This window comes from Hyperolius riggenbachi, chromosome 3, assembly GCF_040937935.1.
Source record: "Hyperolius riggenbachi isolate aHypRig1 chromosome 3, aHypRig1.pri, whole genome shotgun sequence".
Lineage (NCBI taxonomy): Eukaryota > Metazoa > Chordata > Amphibia > Anura > Hyperoliidae > Hyperolius > Hyperolius riggenbachi.
Genome location: NC_090648.1, coordinates 84,653,844 through 84,672,352, shown reverse-complemented (window position 1 = coordinate 84,672,352; position 18,509 = coordinate 84,653,844). Strand labels below are relative to the sequence as shown.

Genomic DNA, 18,509 nt, shown 5'->3' with positions numbered 1-18,509 from the left:
GCTGCCTGCCCCATACCATCTTCTGTGCCCGCTCCATATCATCTACGTGCGCCTGTACTGCACTGTGCGGTCGGCCCCATTCCATATTACCTACCTGGTCTACACACTGTGCGGTGCGGCCTGCCCCATACCATCTACTGTGCCATATACGGTGCCGGGCTACATACGGTGCCAGCTGCCCGTTCCATACCATCCTTGGGCAACATACTGTGCTTCCCGCTCCATACCACCTATCTGTGCCTCCTACCATCCACCTGGGCCATACACTGCGCTGCCTGCTCAATATCACCTACTTTTGCTCCATACGGCGCTGTGCCGTCTGCTTCACAACACCACCTGGTCCATATACTGTGCTGCCTGCTCCCTACAATCTGCTGAGCCACCCGTACCTACTGTGGTACTTGCGGTACTTTGGGCCATGGGCTCTGAACGGTCACAAAACACTGCCACTCTATCCAGAGAGGCCCTCCTCAAATGGGAACCCCCTGACAGCCCCAAGTCTCCACCGAGCTCCCCCCTGTGGGATGCTGTCACCGCCCATATCAATTACCTCATCTCCAAGCAAGCACCTAACAAACGCTGTCACAGAGGTAGGAGGGCTGGGGCCAAGGTCCGGCTCAAAAGAAAAGGGCTACGCACTCCCATCCCTGCCATCCTACTTGCAAATGTCTGCTCACTCCCCAACAAACTGGACGAGCTGCTCCTCCTACTCGGTAGCAAACCCCAGATCAGCAAGAATACCCCTGTTCTCTGTTTCACTGAGACCTGGCTGTGCGACAACATCCCCGACCACTCTCTATATGTACCAGGCTACAACCTCCTAAGATCAGACTGCGACGTAGCCCTCTCTGGGAAAATGAGGGGTGGGGGTATCTGCTTTTACATCAACACCTCCTGGTGCTCCACCATCACCACTCTTAACAAGACCTGCACCCCAGATGTCGAGTTTCTGGTCATAAACTGCAGGCCTAAATACTCCCCCAGGGAGTTCTCTACCCTTGTCTTCGTTGAGGTCTACATCCCTCCCGACGCATGCTCCAAGACTGCACTGCAAGCCCTCAGTGACTGCATCTCGCGGTGGGAAACATCCCTCCCTGAGGCTCTGTTCATCATCCTGGGCGACTTTAACAAGTCGAACCTACGACACAAGTTGCCCCGCTACAAGCAGCACATAACCTGCCCTACCAGGAACTGTAACACCCTGGACCACTGCTACACGGTCCACAAGAACGCATACAAGGCCATTAACCCCCTTGCCGGTCTAATTCCCGCCGGCACTTTTTTTTAATTTTTTAATTTTTTTAATCATGTAGCGAACCCATAGCTCACTACATGATAGCCGCTCAGCAGCGGCATCCCCCTTCGGCGATCAGAGTAAGCAGGAAATCCCTTTCAGAACGGGATTTCCTGCTGGGCTTCCCCGGTCGCCATGGCGACGGGGCGGGATGATGTCACCGACGTCATGGACGTCGGGACGTCAGAGGGAATCCCGATCCACCCCTCAGCGCTGCCTGGCCCTCATTGGCCAGGCTGCGCAAGGGGTCTGGAGGGGGGGGGAGGCGGCGCGGCGGATCGGCGGCGATCGGATGTTACAAGCAGCTAGCAAAGTCCTAGCTGCATGTAACAAAAAAAAATTGTGAAAATCGGCCCAGCGGGGCCTGAGAAATCCTCCTGCGCAGGTTACCGCGAGCTGAGCTCGGGACAACCGGCAAGGAGGTTAAAAGAGCCCCTCTGGGAAACTCCGACCATAACACAATCTACCTGATCCCCACTTACAGGAGGCTCCTGGAGACCTCCAAGCCCACCTTTAAAACCATCAAAAAATGGACAGCAGAGGCAAAACTGGAACTCCAAGCTTGCTTTGACACCACCGACTGAACGACCCTGGAGGCTCCCTCTCTTGATAAGTGGGCCGAGAATGTCACCTCCTACATTAGCTTCTGTAAAGAAGCGTGTGTTCCATCCAAGACGTTCAAGGTCTTCCCCAACAACAAGCCTTGGTTTAATGACAAGATCCGCCGACTTCGGAAATGCAAGGAGGAAGCGCACAGGTCTGGCTCCCCTGAAAAATACAGAGAGGCCAGGTATGCCCTGAAAAGAGAACTGCGATCAGTAAAGAGGGCCTACTCTGCCTCACTGCCTCAAATCAAACAACACACGGGAGGTATGGAAGGGCCTGAGAGCAGCCACGAACTTCAAACCCGCACCTCAGCCTGTGGCCCGGAGCCTTCGGCTGGCGGAGGAGCTCAATGAGTTCTACTGCAGGTTCGAGCAACTACCGGACCAGCACGTGGTCCGAACAGCCACGGCTAAGGCGACCCCTCCCTCGGGTGAACTCAGCGTCCCGGCTCCTACTGCTCCCTCGGGTGAACTCAGCGCCCTGGCTCCTACTGCTGTCCATGAACTAGAGGTGCTCCGACACCTCCGTAAGCTGAACCCCAGGAAGTCCTCTGGCCCGGATGGAGTGTCGTCGATCTGCCTGAGAACCTGTGCCGATCAGCTAGCCCCTGTGTTCTCCTTCTTTTTCGAGCGGTCATTATCAGACGGCATAGTCCCCTCCTGTTTCAAGTGGTCCACTATTGTACCGGTCCCCAAAAAACCCGGCAGCACTGAGCACAACAACTTCCGACCAGTGGCCCTAACTTCCAACATTATGAAGCTACTAGAGCGGCTGGTTCTGGCCCACCTGAAGAGGCACACGGATGCCCTCCTCGACCAGCTCTAATTTGCTTATAGGGCGTGGAGGACGCCATCAACGCCAGTCTGGCATTCATCACTGAGCACCTGGAAAACCTGCCTCCTACGCCAGGATCCTGTTCCTGGATTTTAGCTCAGCGTTCAACACGATCTGCCCAGACACCCTGCTCACTAACTTGACTCAGCTCGGAGTAGATCCCACCCTTCGAACATGGATCAAGGACTTCCTGACAGAACACAACAGGTGAAACTCGGCAACTGCTACTCCAGCGTCAGAATCACCAATACAGGGGCTCCACAAGGCTGTGTACTGTCACCACTATTGTTCTCCCTCTATACCAACAATTGCATATCATCCGCGGACTCTGTGAAAATCATCAAATTTGCAGACGACACCACTATCAACGGCCTAATTGGCAGCAACGGAGAGCATGAGTACCGCAGTGAAGTCGAGAGAATCTGCAACTGGTGCGTAGACAATAACCTAGTACTAAATGCAGCAAAGTCTGTTGAGCTATTCGTAGACTTCAGGAGGAACCCTCCCTCCCCCCTGTCATCATTGGGGGAACCGAAGTTTCTAGGGTGACATCTGTGCGGTTCCTCGGCACGACTCTCACTAACAACCTGAAGTGGGAGCAGAATACCACCAAAATTCAGAAGAAATCCCAGCAGAGGTTGTTCTTCCTGCGCCAACTAAAGAGATTTGGCATGCCCAGGGAGCTGCTGACCAGCTTCTACACTGCCACTATAGAATCCATCCTCTGCTCCTCAGTCATAGTCTGGTACACAGGCGCAACAGCCAGCGATAAACAGAAACTGCAGAGTCATAACTGACGCAGAGAGAATCATCGGGACTCCTCTTCCACCTCTTGATCTCCTCCACCCCGCCAGGACGAGGATGAGGGCCACAGCGATCTCCCGTGACCCCTCCCAACCAGGCAGCCGCTACTTCAAGCTCCTCCCACTGGGCCGCCGCTTCAGGTCTATACCATGCAAAACCACCAGACGGAAGACGGAAGAACACTTTCTTCCCCCAAGCGGTACGGCTGCTGAACTCCAACCCCTGACAGGCTGGCCTACTGGCATGCACTAGCAGGGTCTTTCGGTCAGTTATTATTATTGGACTGCTCCTGCACGGCAGGTAGAAAAGCACTGACTGCTGACCCAGGACTGTCACTTGTGTAGAACAGATCTATACCATCACTGTAGTTCTTAATTGTTTATGTGTGCGTCTTGTCTCCCTTTACTATGTCTAAGCCATGTGAACCACGAACAATTCCGAGTATAGCTCTCGCTGTATTTGGCGAAATAAAAATGATTCTGATTCTGATATACAGCCGATCCGATCACAGTGATCGGATCGGCTGTGAAATCGCCGCGCACACTGCTGACAGAACGATCGATTTCCATCCGAAATCGATCGTTCCCGCCGATTCCCGTCGAGCCGTCCATGCGGAAGATTGTTCTCGGTCGCCGGCGGGTCGGGAGTGCGTTGATAGCGGCGTTCGAGTGCCCGACGACCGACGCTAGCGGCAATACATTACCTGCTCCGGCCGGCGCGACTCCCCCTCTGTCCCCGGAGCTTCTTCTCCGCGCTGGGTTCTGGACTGGCTGCTGCTTCATTGAACTTCCTGTCCCGGCAGGAAGTTTAAACAGTAGAGCGCCCTCTACTGTTTAAACTTCCCCCGGACGGGAAGTTCAATGAAGACAACCCAGCCGGACCGGAGACCAGCGCGGAGAAGAAGCTGCGGGAACAGAGGGTTAGTCGCGCCGGCTGGAGCAGGTAATGTATGCGGGCGGGCGGGGGCAGCGGCAGCACCAGCACCACCACCACAGATTGTGAACGGTTTCAGGCTGAAATTGATTCACAATCTGTTTGCATTAAAGGTGGCCATACGATCCCTCTCTGATCAGATTCGATCAGAGAGGGATCTATCTGTTGGTCGAATCTGATGGCAAATCGACCAGTGTATGGCCACCTTACAAGTCAGAAAACAGCCCTCTCCACAGAGCTTAATGGCTTTTTTTACATAGAGATAACAACTGGAGTTTCTTAACCACCTGAGCGGTCTGGACGAGCTGAGCTCGTCCAACACCGCCGGAGGTCGCCGCTCAGGCCCTGCTGGGCCGATTTTAATCAAATAAAAAGCAGCACACGCAGCCGGCACTTTGCCAGCCACGTGTGCTGCCTGATCGCCGCCGCTCTGCGGCGATTCGCCGCGAGCAGCGGCGAAAGAGGGTCCCCCCAGCCGCCTGAGCCCAGCGTAGCCGGAACAAAAAGTTCCGGCCAGCGCTAAGGGCTGGATCGGAGGCGGCTGACGTCAGGACGTCGGCTGACGTCGATGACGTCACTCCGCTCGTCGCTATGGCGACGATATAAGCAAAACAAGGAAGGCCGCTCATTGCGGCCTTCCTTGTTTATTCTGGGCGCCGGAGGCGATCGGAAGATCGCCTCCGGAGCGCCCTCTAGTGGGCTTTCATGCAGCCAACTTTCAGTTGGCTGCATGAAATAGTTTTTTTTTTATTTAAAAAAAACCCTCCCGCAGCCACCCTGGCGATATAATCAGAACGCCAGGGTGGTTAACTCTTCCTGTACTAGAAACAATTAGACTGATGTATCTGATCTTAATGTTTTATTTCTTCGCTGTACTACACATACAAATCATAATATCATAATTTTTTTTTCGCTTCAGTGTCTCTTTAAAATACATATTTTTACATTTATAATTAACCCCTTACCTCCCACACTCCCCAATAGTTACCCCCAATTTTTTTTGTAAAAAAATGAAATAAAATATACAATTAAAAAATTCATAAATAGTTACCTTAGGGACTGAACTTTTTTAACATGTATGTCAAGAGGGTACATTAATGTTACTTTTTTAAATTATGGGCTTGTAATTAGTGATGGACGCAAAACTGAAAAAATGCACCTTTATTTCCAAATAAAATATTGCGCCATACATTGTACTTGGGAAAAATTTTAAACGTTGCAATAACTGGGACAAATGGGCAAATAAAATGTGTGGGTTTTAATTACGGTAGCATGTACCGTATTATTTTAAAATTATAATGGCTGAAAACTGAGCAATAATGCTAAAACACATTTAGAATAAAATAATTCTTAGCAAAAAGTAACCCCCAAGGAAAGATATACAGTAGATTGTTTAATTGTGATAAGTAGTAATAAAATTATAACCGAATGAATGGAAGTAGTTCTGACAGGTGAAAGTTGCTCTGGTTTTGTAAGGGAAAAAACCCTTGGAGGTAAAGTGGTTAACCTCATCACCATGGCAGGATTTGAGGCAGGAACCAAGGAACGGGCAGTAAATTGGCACACTTAAACAGTTAAACTGCCATACATGTAAACCACAGCAGTCACAAACCCAGTCCGCCCAGCTTCCACAGGGTCAAGCAGTGGAGCACTAGTCCTGTGCTTCCCCCATCCTGTGCTAAGCTTCCCCCACAGGACTAGGGAAATACAAAGGATGGGGGCGCACAAGACGAGAGTAGAGGACCTTGGGAACAAATGGGACAGGGAGAGCACACATGACGGATGGAGCACAGGTCAGGGCAGCTGGGGGGGGGTGGGGTTGGGGAAGTGGGACTTGGGCAGTAAAATGTCCAAATCCGGCTCTGCTCCTCACTGTCTACTATTTCACCCACTACCATACCTCCCAACATTTGGAGCCAGGAAAGAGGGACACTTAAACCCGCCCCTGCCATGCCTTTAGCCACGCCCCCAAATTTACATGCATCGCGTGCCCACCTCCCTCCCCTATACAGATCCCTGGCGTATAGCGACCCATCTTTGATTATAAACAGAGGTAGCTTTAGAGATTTACTTTAAAAACTTATTTTAAAACTTTGTAGAGGCCTGTCATAAAATCAGCTAAAAAATAAATAAAAAAAATAAAATAACTGTCTGCTCCTAAATAGCTGCACGTACAGTCTAGCACCTCAAAGTCCATACACACTATAAAATATTCCTCAGCAGATTTAATCACGGTGATCGGATCTGCCGAAGATCAATGCCCTAAAACGTCAGCCAATCGTAATTTCAATCCAATTCTGGCCTAAATAAATTACAGATTGGTCAAGATGTTTTTGTTTTTTTTTGTGGTTGAAAAGGCAGGGAAAAGTGGTATGCACCCAAGGGACGTAGAGATAGTAAAGGGCCCTGCCGGTGTCCCCCTGCTAATACTGCTCTCCTTGGTGCTTGCAGAGTATTAGCACAGTGTAACAATCCGACACACACCTCTCGGGCCGCGCTGCTTCCTGCGTGCTTCCGTCATCTCCAGGTGCTCGTACTCTGTGACCCAGTAGCATGTATAAATTGGCATAGCACCTCCAGGTCACACGGTACGGGCACCGGGAAAATATGGAAGCACACAGGAAGGAGCGCCTGGCTGGACAGGCGAGTGTCGGAACACTCCGCTGTGCTAATACTGTGCTCTGCAGGGGCCCTGGGGAGAGCAGCATTAACAAGAGGAATGCCTGGGAGAGTGGTAGTACTATTTCATGCTGAAATCCATAAAGAAAATGATGTGCAATGTGTGGCAGTCATAGATCCCTCTCTGATCAGATGTCGATCAGAGAGGGATCAATCTTTTGAGCACATTGGGAGTAAGTCTGCTAGTGTATAGCAGGCTTTAGATGGACGCTGGTTGTCTAACTGGGAGAGGGTTGCTCTGTGGGTTTGGGACATTCTGCTGCCTGGAAAAGAGTTTAAGATTTAAAAATGTACATAGGAAGCTATTGCTTACTTCACCATTTGTTGCTGTATCTATAGTGTGAGGCATGTGGATGGCTGCTGTGAGTGGAGTGCTGCTGAGCCTGTGTGCCAGCGTGTCTCCCCATGCCTTACCTTCCAGCACGGTCCCGCAGCCAGTGTCCATCCCCTCCTCCGGAGATTGTGCAGAGTTTAGAGGAGAGGGGGAAGGCAGGTCAGAGGCGTACGAGAGAGAACGGCGCCGGAGACTTGGGCGCAGGACACAGCCAGTATATGGCTAATCCTGCTGCCGCACAAGTCCGGGCCGTGTTAATTACTATTCCCCCTCCAGGCCGACATGGATAGTGGGGGAATGAAATAATTCGGCTTCCAGCAATAGCTGGAAGCCGAATTATTGTTTTAAAAGCAACTTCAGATCCGTCTTCTGACGGCGCTGAAGTTACTCCATGTGCCTGCGATAGCCGTAGTTCCTATTACGGCCTATGGTGGCGCCGGCTGCGCCCAAGTCTCCTGCGCTGCTGCGCCCAAGTCTCCAGCGCTGGATTTACCGTGTTCGGGTCAGAGGGCACAGCTGCTGAAGCGTGACAGAGCCAGGGAGAGGACCCTGCATGTCACAGAAGTGTTTAGAAGCAGACACACAGTGACAGGAGATGTGTGAGGAAACAGACAGCCAGACACCGCAGGTCTGTAAGGGAACAGGAGAGCAGAGCAATCACCCAGGGCTTTGCAGCTGACGTCATCATTGCTCTGTGTAGGAAGTCCCGTGGTGACTGCTCTGCTCTCTCTAATCACTCTGCCGCTCTCCATCCTGACTTCTCAGCCCGGGGCTGAGGCAGGCTATCGCGGGAAGGGGGACAAGCACAGCGGGAGAATCCCGACGAAATCGGGGCGGTTGGGGACTCTGCACTACTATCCAGATTCCACACTACTGGATTCTATGCATTATTACTGACCCATACAGGAGGTCAGCCCTAAATATGCAGTCCCATATATACAGTGGAAGCTCCCAATTGCCACAGTGTTTGTTTTGTCGATAAATAGTGCTTTTTAAACCCTTGAAATGCTGGAATTGTTTCTAAAATGGAAAGTGGGGGGTACCTCCTCCCTTGTCCCCCATGCAGGTTGGTATTGCCCAGGCAATTCAGAGCACATGAGTATGGGGCTTTGCACTGTGAACTATACAAACCTGCATGGTACATGACATGGGAGGGGGGCTCTGTAAGCAAGGAGCAGCAAAGTCTCCCCCTTTACTACACAGCCCTGTAAATAGACAAGGGACTCATCCTCACCTCAAATACCCAGGAGGAGGTAGGGGTAACTACTATGAGGAATCTGGGAGCTTCCTTTAATATTAAGGGGACCCTAAGATTAGATGACTGACCCCAATTCCCAGGTAAATAGGCAAAGGGGGGCCATTTTTGACTCCATACCAGGGGCAAACCCAGGATTTTCAAGGGGATGGGGGGTGAGGGGAGATTCCTGAAAGCTCTCCCTCAGCCACGCACAATACAGTATAACAATTTGGTAGGACATTATGCTGGGTACACATAATGCAATTTCCCGTCCGACTACCAGGAAATGACAATTATTTCCTAAATGTCCGATCTGCTCCCGACCAACAACGGCATCGATCAAGAGTAGTTTGGATACAGATAATAATGTGGACAGCCAACATTGGTAATGAGGGGGAAAGTGAAGCATTCACACAGCAGGGCACACGGCTGTGCTCATACCTGACTCTGTTAAGTTCCCCAGAGTAACTCCATGCTCTGTACACATGCTGCAGCCTCATGCTCTGTACACACACTGCTGCTCCATGCTCTGTACACACACTGCTGTTCCATGCTCTGTACACACACTGCTGCTCCATGCTCTGTACACACGCTGCTGCTTCATGCTCTGTACACACACTGCTGCCTCATGCTCTGTACACACACTGCTGCTCCATGCTCTGTACACATACTGCTGCTCCATGCTCTGTACACACGCTGCTGCTCCATGCTCTGTACACACACTGCTGCCTCATGCTCTGTACACACACTGCTGCTCCATGCTCTGTACATACACTGCTGCTCCATGCTCTGTACACACACTGCTGCTCCATGCTCTGTACACACACTGCTGCCCCATGCTCTGTACACACACTGCTGCTCCATGCTCTGTACACATGCTGCTGCTCCATGCTCTGTACACACACTGCTGCTCCATGCTCTGTACACACACTGCTGCTCCATGCTCTGTACACATGCTGCTGCTTCATCCAAAATTTGTTAAAACTAAAACTAAACTTTATTAAGGGATTGAAAATAACAAAACAAAACTTTTTTTCACATCCTTGTTTTCTTTTTCATCTCTATGCTTTGTTCCTATGACGTCATCTTCATGCTTTATTCCTGTACTAGTGACCTAAGCCCGTTTAAAAATGGGCACTAGGTCTGTCACCGCCGTGTGTATGCACACACGCCCCCCCCCCCTGGCCCGCCCCCTGGCCCGTCCTGCGTCCTGTCCCAACGGCTTTCAGAGCAGGACATGCATGGTAGCGCAAAAGCACTGACACGGACAGGACGCAGGGACACTTGTATATTATTAGGTAGGATAATTCTTTCTCCTCCTGTCTTTTTCATCTGTATGCTTCTATCTTCTGCTTATTTTCTTCTTGTCATCTGTTTTTGTATTCTTCTGTCCTACTGGCTCCTGCATTCTCTACTTGTTTGAAGAGTCCCTTTTGCACCTCCCGGAACTCGCTGACACTGCTGAGCACTTCTGCCACCATACCGCCGACACCCACTGCACCACTGCCGGGCACCCTAACACTACTCGCAACACTGGCAGACATCATTGACAATGCTGCTACCTGCTGCTACCTGCTGCAGCATCGCCATTGCTCACTGCCTTGATACTAAAAAGCATGTATGGCATAGACAGGGATTTGTAGGTCATGGGGGAGTTTTCTGCCACTCTCTTACAGTGCGCCCCACGTCATGGACCAGTGCAGGCTTGTATAGCTCAGGTTGCTGGGCCCCACACACTGGCAGCTCTGAATTTCCATGTAATAGCAGCCTGTATGGGGGACAAATTGAGGGGTGCCTGGGAGGGGTACTCCACGCTGTCCATTCCAGCAGTTCAAGGGTTTAAAAAGTATTTTTATTATCAAACGTTAAAGTCAGTCTTTTTTTTTTTTTTTTGCAAAATCCTTTTTTTTTTTAAATGCATAGCAATTATGGTGTTGATTGGGTATATACTAACTTTAACTGTACTTGGTATGGAAATTTATTGCACTAGTCTTCAAGGCAAACAATGAATCAACGAAACGTGGTACTCAAGTGAGAAGTTTGTTCCGAAGCTTACAAATCTGTCTGAATTTGGAAATTCAATTCATACCTTCAATTACAATTAATGTAAAGCACTGCCGGAAATGCATATTAATAATAATAGCAATCACCTTGAAGAATCCTATTATCCCTTTATAAACCAGAGCAATTTTCAAATTTCAATCTCCTCCCATTTCTTTACCAAAAACTTTATCACCACTTATGACACTGAAATGATTTACACAGATGTTTTTTGTCACAAATTAGGCTTTCTTTGGGTGGTACTTTTGGCTAAGAATTATTTAATTTTAGCTGCATTGTAAAGGGAATAATAAGAAAAAAATGAATAAAAAATCATTATTGCTCAGTTTTTAGCAATTATAGTTTAAAAATAAAACGTGCTACAATAGATAAAACTGACCCATTTTTATTTGCCCATTTGTCCCGGTTATTACAACATTTAAATTGTGTCACTTGTATAATGTATCATGACAATATTTTATATGGAAATAAAGGTGTATTCTTACATTTGTGTTTCTTTACACTAAATCAATAATTACAAGCCCTAATTTGCAAAACTAATATTGATATACCCTAATGACATCCATATTAAAAAAAAAAAAAAGCTGTGCCCCTAAGGTAACTATTTATCTTTTTTTTTTTTTTTTAATGCTGCCACTTTTCTTTTTAAACAAGGTATCTATAGTTATATAGATAGGAGGAGCAAATATGGGGTTAAAATTAGGGATTTATTAAAAAAAATTGCAGGTTTATTTTTATTTTGGCCACTAGATGTCCTCATACTATCCTGTGTACTAAACAGTACACAGGAAGTAGTGAAGAACTGTGAATGACAATCAGCATCTCATTGATGTCAGATGATCATTCACTACTGGCACTGTGATTGGTGAATGGAAACACATGTTCCTATTCATCGATCAGTAATCTGCCGTGGGGATGGTTTGGTGGCACAGGAGCCATGTGGGGGTAGCATGAGCCGTAGGGTGTGGGGGTGCATGTCACTGTAAACCACAGGATACGAGTATCTACGCCTCTGGTGCTGAAGTGAAGACCACGGGGGTGTGGATATGCGTACCAGCGATGCTGAACAGGTTAAAGAGAGCTACCAATCCAGGGTGAGTCTCATCTCATATTAACCTGATACCTCATTAGTGTGCTATCTCCTCATACTCTCTGTCACCCCAGAGGGAAATACTACACAGAGTCCTGTCACCTCAGGGAAAACTGTCATTTCAATGTATCCAATTCACAAAACTGTATTCCTCCAAACATTTCTATTAATTCACAGTACCAGCTGGCAGGACATTATACTATCTGTGAATAGTACCAATGTAGTAACAGATTCTTACTTATACAGACGTAAGCATTATTTTTCTTCCGAATCATGATGAATCCACGACGGCATGGACATACAGAGATGCTTCCACTTTTGTCACAGAAAGCCGGTTCTTGGAAAGAACAGAACAGGGCAGAGTTAGGTTTTGGTAGTCCAATAATTTAGTTGGGTAGTATTACAATATTATATTGCAGTTTACAACACATAAATGTATTCCATAAAATAGCTAAATCATTTTATTATCTGCAATTGGAGCATGAGGGCCCATTCACACTTAAAATCGCAAAACGTTTTTTGCAAGTGATTTTACTGCAATTAGAGCAGGTAAAATCACTGTACACTTCTGCAATTTAGAGAGATTGCAATCAGTGCTTTACTAAGCACTGTACCTCGATCGATCCAGGATTGCGACAAGATGCTGCTGCAGGTAACACGTTTTGTGATTGGTGCTAATCGCTAATCGCCCACGATCTTCGCCAATTGCGGCAGTGATATCACTGCCATAGAGTTAGAATAGCACTAGTGCTTTAAAAAGCACGAGAGCTTCTGCGATTAGCAGGAATCGCCCGCTAAATGCCGTGGTGAGAACGGGGCCTTACAGCCCATGCAGGATGATTACCTCACCCGCGCTCTCACTAGGACAGATTTATCAAGATAATATACATTTTCTATGCAAATTTATGCATATTCATTTATATAGAAGCTGAAAAGCTGGGAAGTGGTCTATGATTCTGGTTTAAAATGAGTGCATGGAAAAAGTGGGTTGTTGTTTGCATAGCTTGTTCTGACATACAGCTGGTTTCAGGTGTGTGACTCAGGAACATATAGACCAGCAGGGCAGCCAGGCAACTGGTATTGCTTAAAAGGAAATAAATACGGAAGATGATAGGATGCTTAGTTAAATTAGCCCCGTCTCCCATAGTCACAGTTGTTTGATTAACATCAACTAACATTTCAAATCCCTGGCCAGAGGTACCCCTGACTGAATGGAGAGCTTGTTAGTGGAAAGCCAAGAGTAGGGTGAGTAACCTATCATTTACACTCCCATCAGGACTCTGCATAGGGAAAGAGGGAAGGCGGTACTAGGGGAGTGAGCCACCTTTCCATCATCAGGCGCCTGGCCTATAGTGCCTTATGGTACATCCAGCATCAGGCCTATAGTGCCTTATGGTAAATCTGACCCTGAGTATAATATCTTTATAAAGTGGTGACCACACCCATCATAATAATTGCAGGAATGGTTTGTATGTGAGTTCAATCAGTTTTGTCTAAGCTGGTAATAATTTATGTATCTTTTGTATTCCTCATAATTTCCTGCCTTGACTACTGCAATGCCCTGCTGTCTGGTCTCCCTATGACCCGAACAGCCCCACTGCAGTCCATCATGAATGCGGCAGCCAGAATTATCCACTGCTCCCATCGCTCCACCACGGCGGATCCCCTCCTTGAATCCCTCCACTGGCTTCCTATCCAGTCCAGAATCAGATTCAAAATACTGTGTCTGACCTACAAATCTGTCCACAAAACCTGTCCAACCTACATTTCCGATCTTACTCAGAGGTAAACACCTAGCCGCTCACTCCGCTCTTCCAATGAACTTCGCCTAACCGCCCCCCGCATCACCCAGTCCCATGCACGCCTCCAGGACTTCTCACGAGCTGCTCCAACACTATGGAACTCCCTACCTCCACCAATTAGGGCAGCCCCCTCCTTCAACATCTTCAAGAAAGCCCTCAAAACTCACCTTTTCACTCTGGCCTACTACCCCTCACAAGTGCTCTAAACCCGCAGTGGAACTCTGGTCCCCTACCTCTCGTGTCCCTACCTCTCCCTCTAGATTGTAAGCCTTTGGGCAGGGTCCTCCTCCTTTTGTGTCCTACCTGATCATGCACCCCCATTACTGTAAACCCATGCTATGCATCTGAGTGAACCTAACTTGCCTAATCTCCATGCTCCCCTCCAGTGACTAAGCATTGCCTTGTACTCATACTGTACTGCATGATCTGGTCTTTCTTGTATTCAGGTATTGTCATTTTGCTGTATAGCTAAATATTGTATGTATACCTATTTATTGTCCAGCGCTGCATAATATGTTGGTGCTTTATAAATACAATAAATAAATAAATAAATAAAATACTTATTTTGAGAAGTAATATCATTTCTGCATATAATTTATCAGTTTGGTAATGGTACCAGCAAAACGAATTATTTTTAATTGGGAGGGTAAACAATGGAAGCCTTGCCTTGGGCAACAAAATGGCCAGAACCAACTCTGAATCATTGGATGGGAATTGTATTAGCCTCCCTAGCAGTAACTCCGAGTTAGTCTCGGGTTGGAAAAAAGGTCAGGAGTGGTAATCCTGAGCCTGACTTGGGATCAGGGTAGCCACCTCTTCCCTTTAAATACAGGTACATGAATTATACTGGTTCCTGGGCAATTCACATAATCAGTGCCTAAACTGCATCTAACTAGCCACAAGGCATGTATAATTCATATGTGCCGGTATTTAAAGGGATGAGGTGGCAACCCTACCCTAACTCACCTACTCTGGGATACAGACACAGTCAACTATTCTACTCCTGTTCTATAGAGGCTCTGGATCCCTCTGGTGAGATCACAGTCAGTCGTCATGATCTCACTAAAGGGTTACATCGCCACCCAGAGGATGGAGGGAGAACTGCTGGATCCCAGAAAGGTGAATAAGTGCTGGGGCTTCTGCAGGCTCTCTAGTACTAGTAGCATGATTTAAAATATAGAAATAATCATACCGCCAGGGAGGTTAATATGAATAGAACATAGTTGTAATAAATGTGATATTTTTTAATGTTAATCTTGTAGATGTGCTCCAATTTCCTACCTTGGCTAGAATGGAGTAGTTTTACTAGTTTATATGTAGAGTGGGTGCCCTCTCCCTAATTCTGTTATTGGGGTAAATCGGTGATATCCTGGTTTGCTGCAATATTTATGTAAACTTATGCAGCTTGAAAATAGACCAATCAGATCCCACCAAGGAGGAATTCGTTTGGCCCATTTTCAAGCTGTATATATTTGCATGCAAAAACCCAACAATTTCCAGAGGCAGATACATTACCAACATCACACTGTCCTCCCGGGTATGTGAATGTCAGACGGTCTCTGGTATTGTAGTATTTGTCATCACAGCCACAGTAATACCCATGATTGGTTTCCTCACAGGAGGAGTGGGTTGGGCAATCTTGTCCGCTGGGTGAACACTGAGCAAATTGCAAGGCTTCTTCAGGAAGGTACCGAATTCCTACAGAATAAAATACATTGTATTACCTATCATATTATACATAGTATCACACATATCCATCAGATAACACTTTTCTCTTGTCAGACTCCAAGCACTCAAGAGCTGCAGCCACTGGGAGGCGCTCAAGAGGCCACAATGCAGTGTTAGGGAGTCTTGCCTTGAACTCCTTACTGAATAGGTACTAACCCTAGCCAGGAGTAGAAGCCTGGTCTCTCACATCAAAGGGAGAGCCCTTAACCAGTACACTATCCAGCTTATTTTATGTCTAAATTGTCAATCTGAACAACACTACTATTTAATCTATAGATGGGCTCCGTCTTGTGTTGGTTATCCTATATATCAGTGATGGCTAACCTTGGCACTCCAGCTGTGACAAAACTACAAATCCCATCATGCCTCTGCCTCCCCGAGTTATGCTTAGAGCTGTCTCTAAGTATTGCAATGTCTCATGGGACTTGTAGTTCCACCACAGCTGGAGTGCCAAGGTCAGCCATCATTACTATATACTAAACGATGGATGTAATTATGCACTGCGGTGGTTGTGGTGTGCATGTGCAGGCTTTGGTGTGTGCGCATGCAGGCTTTGGGTAGTGGTCTGGTTCACATTATAGGAGACTGTTGGGGTGTGTATGTGCAGGTGCATAATTTAGTGTATAGAATGATTTGCAATTTACTGGTATCTCCTAATGCCGGGAGCACATTTGGGTGCGTTTTCCACCATTTCCAGATGTTTAAAACACACTTAAACCCGTGTTAACTATTGGGCTCACCCATATTTTATCAAATATAGAAAATGGACCTCCTCATTTGTAAATTGTGTGGGCTGTTGTGGGGTGGCAAGCATTACTTACCTTTGGGGAAGGGGGTTCTTCTCTAGCCCCCCCCCCCCCCCCCCCCATATCTGTATGGGCTCTGCAATCTTCTCCAGCCACAGCAGGTGCAGGTGCCACAGTTTGAAGCGGCTGCGGCGGTAGCATGTGTCCACAGCCCCCTGCAATGCTTGCTGGGAGATGTGGTTCTTTAAAGGACCCCTGTTGCGAAAATCTTAAAATTTAAACGATATGTAAACACTTACAGATAATGAGTATACTTCTTCCTGGGTAAAATGAGCCATGGATTACTTATCTCCTATGTTGCTGTCACTTACAGTAGTTAGTAGTAATCTGACAATACTGACAGGTTTTGGGATAGTCCATCTCCTCATGGGGGGCATGGCCTTCATTCTTTATAAAGACTATCCCTGAGAAAGATTAATACAAAGATGCTGCCCAGCCTCCCAGCTCACCGTACTCTTTTTTGGCAGTTGGACGGAGCAACTGCCATTCAATAAGTGTTTTTGAAAATTAAGAAAACCCTGAAAACTGCCCATGAGGAGATGGGCTAGTCCAAAATCTGTTGGTTCTGTCAGATTTCTACTACTTACTGTAAGTAACAGCAACATAGGAGAAAAGTAATTTATGCTCATTTTACTCTGGAAGAAACGTACTTCTTATATGTCTGACTTTCGCTCCAACCACTCCACGGAAACGGTCCTTACCAAAGTGGCCAATGACCTTCTTACAGCTAAATCCAAAGGTCAATTTTCCATACTCATCCTTCTTGATCTGTCATCAGCATTCGATACGGTCGACCACACCTTATTCTTACAAATACTTTCAAATGTAGGTATAAAGGGCCTTGCTCTCACATGGTTATCTTCCTACCTCTCTGGAAGGTCCTTCACAGTCTCCTACTCAGATCAGATCTCTTCTCCTCATGCTTTGTTTGTCGGGGTTCCTCAAGGCTCTGTCCTTGGTCCCCTCCTCTTTTCCATCTACATGCACGGTCTTGGTGACTTAATCAACTCATTCGGGTTTCAATACCACCTGTATGCAGATGATACGCAACTGTACCTCTCGGACGCAGACCTTAACTCCCTCCTCAAACGTGTTCCTGACTGCTTGTCTGCTATATTCTCCTTCATGTCCTCTCGCTTCCTAAAACTTAATATGAGTAAAACAGAACTAATAATTTTTCCACCGTCTCTGGCCACCTCTCTGCCTGAAGTAACTATAAATGTTAATAACACTCCCATAACTTCAGTTCCCAAAGCACGGTGCATGGGGGTAATATTCGACTCTTCTCTCTCTTTTATTCCTCATCTTAACTCCATAACCAGCTCCTGCCATCTCCAACTCAAAAATATATCTCGCATCCGTCCCTTTCTCACTCAAGACACAACCAAAATGTTAATACATGCTCTTACAATTTCTCGTCTGGACAACTGCAACATACTACTTTGTGGACTACCTTCTAACAAACTAGCCCCGCTCCAGTCAGTACTGAACTCAGCTGCTCGTCTCATTCATCTTTCTTCTCGATCTTCCTCTGCTGACACTCTCTATCAAGCTCTTCACTAGCTGCCAATTAACCAGAGGATCCAGTTCAAACTCCTAACCCTAACCTACAAAGCTCTCCACAATCTCTCTCCCCAGTACATATCCTCACTAATTTCCAGATACAAACCCAATCGCAATCTCAGATCTGCACACAATCTTCTGTTGTCCTCCTCTAGAATCACCTCACATTCACGCTTACAAGATTTTGCACGCGCTTCACCCCTTCTCTGGAATCCCCTCCCACAACACATCTGTCACTCGCCAACCTTTGTTACTTTTAAACATTCTCTAAAAACTCATTTGTTCAGACAAGCATATGCACTACCTTAAGCCACTTCCCTTTGTCCTAAGACCAAATTGGACTCCTACTAGGTATCCTAAAACACACTGCCTTTATATATTTTATCGTATACTACCCCTCCTCTTGTTTCCCCCCATTCCCTTTAGATTGTAAGCTTGCAAGGGCAGGGCTCTCTCCCCCTTTTGTGTCTTGGAAATCATAATACATTTTATTCATCATGTTATTTTTATCACTGTCATTACCACTTCTGTATTTTGTATTCTTTATGCTGCATAATTTTTTGTATTTTGTCACTAATTATGTATCTTGTATATTAGTGTACACCAGTGTCTGTATTATGTACCCCATGTTTGTTTCTTACTTTGTACAGCGCCACGGAATATGTTGGTGCTTTATAAATCAATAATAATAATAATAATAATAATAATATGTATATATTTATATATATTTTAAATGTT

At 46.9% G+C, this 18,509-nt stretch overlaps 1 protein-coding gene across 1 annotated transcript in view; it reads right to left on the bottom strand.

The window, feature by feature from the left end:
• LOC137562172 (adhesion G protein-coupled receptor E3-like) overlaps positions 1-18,509 on the bottom strand; it is a 149,039-nt gene that overhangs the window by 108,564 nt on the left and 21,966 nt on the right. Inside the window, exons 3-4 of the mRNA XM_068273505.1 lie at positions 15,190-15,372; positions 12,111-12,209 (exon numbers count right to left, since the gene is read on the bottom strand). Coding sequence (XP_068129606.1) covers positions 12,111-12,209; positions 15,190-15,372 — 282 coding nt within the window. The remainder of the gene's footprint in view (positions 1-12,110; positions 12,210-15,189; positions 15,373-18,509) is intronic.